This window comes from Morone saxatilis, unplaced genomic scaffold (assembly GCF_004916995.1).
Source record: "Morone saxatilis isolate NCDOM2014 unplaced genomic scaffold, NCSU_SB_2.0 Contig14, whole genome shotgun sequence".
In the NCBI taxonomy this organism is placed as follows: domain Eukaryota; kingdom Metazoa; phylum Chordata; class Actinopteri; family Moronidae; genus Morone; species Morone saxatilis.
The window spans coordinates 16,744,487-16,750,722 of NW_023339696.1; the positions used below are offsets into that span (position 1 = coordinate 16,744,487).

A 6,236-nucleotide genomic window follows, 5' to 3' on the forward strand; every position below is an offset into this window, starting at 1 on the left:
TGAGTCTATTTAGCAGAAAAGACAATAAAGGAGGAATTATTAAACATCCTTTAAGTAAACCGTTGCTTATGGAACAGGAAGTCCATAGAAAAGACGACAGCAGCTAAACACAGTGACTGAGGAGAGTAGAACACTAGTTACAAATAATAGGCACCAAAATGAGAAAAAAAGCAAACAATCAAAAATACAATTAAAGCACTGGATTCATTAAAGTTAAATCGTTAAATCATGAAGGTGTGAGAATTATATAAAAAATTTTATTTTAAATAATTTATGTATGTGTTTAATATATCTAAATGGTCAAGAGAATCTGTTCCAGGCTCCCAGTTAGTTTGGCGACGGTGATGCCTCTGTGCGGGAATTCTCTGTCATTAGCTGGCGCGTGCGCGCTCAACATTGTTGCGAATATGCTGTTGTATCCGTGAAGAATAGGCAACGTAATTATTGGGGAACCCTTTGCGCCTGTTGGGCCAGGCTTGGTCGACACCCGCCTGGAAATAGCCCCGATTTAAAGGCTGTGTGGAAAAACACCAAGCGCGGAGAGGCAAGGGCCAGGGTGCACTTTGGAAGACCGGATAATGAGCGCACAAGAAGACACTTCAAATTGCAGCGTAAAGAATATAGGATTTGATTCAACCTCAGCTGACCAGACTGGAAGTGACTAATTGCTGAGGTGTAACCAGCGGCTACTTTTAAAGGATGTTACAGTACTTCCTTTTTCATCTCAAAGAAAAATAATGAAGGAGTCTTGTTGTTCGATTCTGTGTCTATTTAAGTTACGACTGGACACCTTGTAGTAGACGCGATGTGTGAGAGAAGATGTGAAGAACAGACAGACTGTTAAGCATTTGAGAGTTGGCACCTGGTTTATTGTCCAGGCACAAGTGACCAAAGTGAAACTATGGTTAGTTGAATAAGAGCCACCAACTTTCAGTTTTTAATTTACATTCCATATTGGCGAACAAGCTGAGAATGTAGAGAGCGCGTTGTGATAGTTATTTTAGGTTGAAGTTGAGGTGAATGAGGACAATGTTCAACTCGAAGCTTCGGTGGGTTACAGTCATACTATCGGCACCTTTATGATGCATAACCCCACAGACCCGGTTAGATGTCTGGTGAGACTTTCTGCAGCAATTGCAGTCTTGTGTGTGTGGGTCTTTTTGCCTTTTAGTACAATGAGTGAGTGAATTGGAGTTTAGATCAAGTACTGATCCGGAAGTAAAACACTGGCTGTAAAACCCCTTGGTTTGTCGTAGTTTAGGCATTATCCTAAAGCAGGTCTTAAAAGGTTGTATAGGATTCCGTGGCATCTAGCGATGAAGTTCAGATTTCAACATTTGAATTTACAGCTTCAGCCTTCTAAATGTGTAGGAGAAACTACGGTGGCCATAAAAAAACACAAAAAGGGCTCTATCTATAGCAGTGTTTGTTCCATCTGGTTACTTAGATACATGGCAGCCTACATAAGAAGAAGTGATTATACACTTATTGAGAACATGCCTATGGATATTATTGATTTCTGCCAATAAACCTCCCTAAAAAATGTTACATACCTGGACGTACTGTTCCACCCATTGTGAACACCCTTGTTACAGCTTTAAAGCTCAATTTTGTACACATCAAAGTTGATTACCAACATCTTGATATTACTACTGCATGTGAAAATATGTATAAGCCTTTTGTGGAGGTAGCTGCGCGAAAAAAGTGAAGCTACTGGACCCGTGTAGCCTGCTCCTTATCTCTGCTTAAGCTCTGTCGCTCAAAAGCTACCATTAGCCACTTTTATACACACCCCAAATCTCCCAAACCAAACTGTTGGTGGATGAATTGCTTGTGTGTAATGTAGGCATCAAATTTGACAAGGGAATGTCAAAACAGAATATTCTTAAAGATATATCTGGTTCTGCTGGTTATTTAGATTTTTACAGGAGTGCAATACCACATCAGGGTATTCAAATACTTACAGACTGCACGTATGAATACTTTATGGGACTGTTGGCAATCAATTTAATTGAGGCATGTTGGTCATCAGACAATAAGCACACACTGTATGCTGGCAACATCCAGTCTTATGACTTCATTGTATGTCACTGCTGATTTCCTAACCTCTATTCACTGACATAGATTTTTTTCGACTGTATTTGACAAGAAAAGCTTTATTTACAAACAGTTACCGTCTTAAAATTGCAACTTCAGATAAGAGCATTGTATATATTTCTTTCTACTGATAAGATGGAAATTAGTGTCCTCTGTCACACAAACACACACACACACACACACACACACACCACGCACACACACACACACACACACACACACACACACACTCATGCTTGAAAACACAACTATTGTTTCAGTGCCCATTTGGCACTGCAGCTACACTTTCCTCCCCGGAGAGACTGAGCATGTTTGTGGTGGAGGTCTTAATTAGCCAGGACAGGTTATTTAGAAACTATTCCAAATGTCCTATAGCCAGACTGGCAGAATATAGACACACACACACACACAAATACACACAATCAGGCAAAGGCAAACACAGATAAAAATTCCTGGAATAAGTTTGCACGGTATAAAAGAAAAATCTTATATATTGTGCAAACTCATTCCAATGATTTTTGTCATTTCTCGCCATGAGTTATCAAATACATCTGCACATATTCAGTGGGCGTCCTCGATGTTTTATTGCATTTCCTCCACAATGAGTAGCCCCCAGAGCCTGCCCTGTTGCTGAGTGTTTCCGAGACTTTCTCTTTTTGTGGACCTTTTGTTTCAAGGTTGAATGTTAGGTCTTCTGTGGACGACTACTGGCTTGATTGAAACCATAAATCTGTTTGACAGAAAGGCCTGAGGTGACTGACCCTCTGGTTGGTCCTGTAGGTTTAATATCAATATGAAGAACTATTTGTGCCATTGTTGTGTCCAGTAATTCATTTAACTTCAAAATGAAAAACTTTGTGAGATTTAGTATTTCAGGAGTTTTCATTTTGGTATTCCCTACCTGATACATTCTCCTTCTGTGCAACAAACTTAGTTTTTCTCTTGTTATTCTCTTGTGTTGTAGCAGCACAAGATTTTTCAGTGACACTTTTTGGTCTTTGGTTCATTACCTCTGCCAAATGTTAATGTCAGAGGTATAGTTTTTATGTTTGGTTAGTTGATTCTGGTCTTATTTGTTTGTTCACTACTTAATAAGCAGAATATCTCAAAACATTATTAATGTCATAAAATCAATAAAAAAGAGATTAGATTGCCAGCATGGCTCCAGGTTTTTTTTAAAGATTTTTTTCTTATCATTGTAGGATAGTGAACATATTCAAAAATGCCCTATTTTCTCATTAAAAACTGTGGGTCATATATGTAACAATTTGTTACCTTTATATGTAACAGAATGTACAGATTGTGCAGCCTTGATGTTGTTTTCAAGCTCTAAATACTTTTATTTACAGTAATGGAGACTGGGAACAGTGAATACAGTGTCTGAAGTAGTATGAGAGAATGACAACCTATTTGGGGAATTTATTATATGAATTAAGCTGCTGTCCTAACATATTCTGTAGCTAACCACCCTGCCCGTTCGCCTACATGTTTGTCTGTCCCTGTTCTTCCAGGTTCGTGCCAGCGCCATTGCCCAAGACGCTGACCAGAACTATGACTATGCCTCCAACAGCGTCATCCTCCATCTGGACGCAGGGGACGAGGTATACATCAAACTGGACGGAGGCAAAGCCCATGGAGGCAACAACAACAAGTACAGCACCTTCTCTGGCTTCATCCTCTACGCAGACTGAGAACAGACAGACACAAAGACAGTCAGACAGAAAGAAATTGAGAGAAAGAGTTGTATACCAGGGGGGTGGTGTGTGTGTGTGTGTTAAAAGCTGGAATGCTTTCTAGTTTTCCTAATTCTCTCCATCATCACGGACACCTCTGCTTCATATCCATCAGCAAAGAGACATCCAGGCTCTGTAGCAGAGCCTGGATGCAAAGCTCCTGAGGACACACTGAGAGGGGCTGGGCAGGAGGCATGGGAGGAGTGGGATATAGGGTGGAGATGGGCTGGTTTTTCTGCACTCCTCGTCAGGATGCCGAAGTGTCAGAAGCTCCTCGCTTTCAGTGTCTCTCCTCTTCAGACCTGCTCCATTGCACAGAAGTATCAAGAACAATGAAAACCCTGCAAAAGTGGATGATCTCACCTCCTCTCTCCACAGCGGCAACAGTCAGCTGTACTGTCAGTGGACTCAATTGACTGAAACTCGTAGTGTTGTTCCGTGCAATTTTCCTTAGATTGTGTTTTAATTTTGTAGACATGCATAATATTCTACACAAATGAGATTTAAAAAAATAATATATTTGTCCCTTGTGAAAATATTCTGTTAGACTGAGAGAACGGATTTGTGAGATGTTATTTGTGATGCAGCTCAGAGATCTAACAGCTGGAAAATAATTCTTTAAATCAAGACAGTATTTCATGGCAGTGGGTGTGTTTCTTCATCACTGGGTACAGCAAGGTAACTATATATTGTTCATGTGGAGAATTATACATTCTGCAATGTACTTTCCAATGTATCTGAAAAAGGAAACATCTCATATAGACAATACCCTTTCCACAAAGCACCTCACGCTGTCCGCACACACACAATGTCCTGCTGCTGTTTGGATTAAAAGTAGAGTTCAAATTGTCTTTGTTTTATGTAGATGCTTGGTCTACTCGACACAACCAGTCATGTGTTGAAGCAAAATCTTCAGATTCCGAAGTAACCTAGTTCAAGAGCGCGCCCGCTCTTTCTTCTTCTTTGCTGTGCTGACCTCCTAGCCTTCTGCGCGGCATCTAAAGAAGAGGGCGAGGGAGAGAAAGTCACAAAGATGGAGAGTGAAAGAGTAAGAAGAGAGCAAGATGGTGGGGAGGTAGAGGGGAGGGTTCAGGCACAGTAACTGTGAGTGGGCAATTTTTCTGTTTCAGTGTCTCTGAGCGTCACTGGATGTCATCCGTTCATTAGCTGCATATTCACTGACACACAGGCATTATGGTAATATTTACTCAACATGGCGGCCTGACAGCTTGCTTGAAAATGAAATTGATTGGGTGAGTGACTTGGTCTATTATGACTGCACGTTTGTGTGTGTGTGCGTGTTTGTACGTGCGAGTATGTATGTGTCTGTGCACAGTGAGTGTCTGCATTTAGCATGTGCCGTGCCATAGCTACATCGTTCTTTTTCAGAGTTATTCTGTGCTACAGCCAATGACAGATATTTTACTCAGCAGCCAATGAGATTGTGCTCTGTAGGGTGGGGAGCCTCTATAGATATGATGAGAAGAACAAACAGCTTGTAAATTAAATCTATGACATGTTTGTCTATCTTATCTTTTGGAATTGTTGAATACATTTAAATAATAAATGGGATTTTTTGAGTGACTTGTCTCACGAGAATTCTTGTATCCCAAATACGCTAATTAGGGAAAATGATCTGTAAAGGATCTCATTTGCTCTATGAGACTAACTAACTGCGGTGCAAACATGACTGGAAATGTGTGTTTCTTGTTCTGTTTAAACTAAGAATTTCAACAATGGCCTGTCAGTGCAAACATTAAAAAAGATCCTATCAGCAAGTCCCTCATCTCTCTTTTCTCTCCAAAAATTAAAGTATATTTAGGGTGATGAGTGTCGAGGGAAAGATGTCTGTGTTTATGTTTCCTCCGTCCCATCCTGAAGCGATCCTGTGAGCTTCTCTCCATCTGTAAAAGTGCGCTGCGAGATAAAGACCCTCCAACTTTAGCAACATCCACCGGTGGAGTAAAATGCAGTTCTTGAATGCTGATGACTCCTTAAGGAAATGCAGGCTATTCCTCAATCGGCAATCACAGCGTCTTTTCGCAGATTCTCATCAACAGAGGCATGATATACCCAGCGAGGAAGTGAGAATGGAGGAGAAAAGACAGGGGGAGGAAAGATTGAGCGAGATAGAAGAGGAGCAGTATATGGTTTGACAAAGACAGATGGAGACACGAGAGAAAGAGTAGGCCACAGAGAGAAGTAATGGGGAAGGGATAGATAGGGAGGGAGAGGGTAAAGAGAAATATAAGGAAGACAGACAGAAGGAGAGGGGGGCCGGTACAGATTTGGGGTGGGGAGGGAGGAGGGCTGGATTGTTTTCAGGGTAGAGTGATTCCCTGTCGCGGCTGTGTGAGGTGTCAGGAGAGATTAGCTGGCGTAAAGCTGGAGGAGAAAGCTTGAGAT

General features: G+C 41.1%; 1 protein-coding gene across 1 annotated transcript in view; it reads left to right on the plus strand.

The window, feature by feature from the left end:
* LOC118323308 (C1q-related factor) overlaps positions 1–5,395 on the plus strand; it is a 17,508-nt gene extending 12,113 nt beyond the window's left edge. The window contains exon 2 of the mRNA XM_035655256.1: positions 3,609–5,395. Coding sequence (XP_035511149.1) covers positions 3,609–3,788 — 180 coding nt within the window. The 3' untranslated portion in view covers positions 3,789–5,395. The remainder of the gene's footprint in view (positions 1–3,608) is intronic.
* Positions 5,396–6,236: the final 841 nt, after the last annotated feature.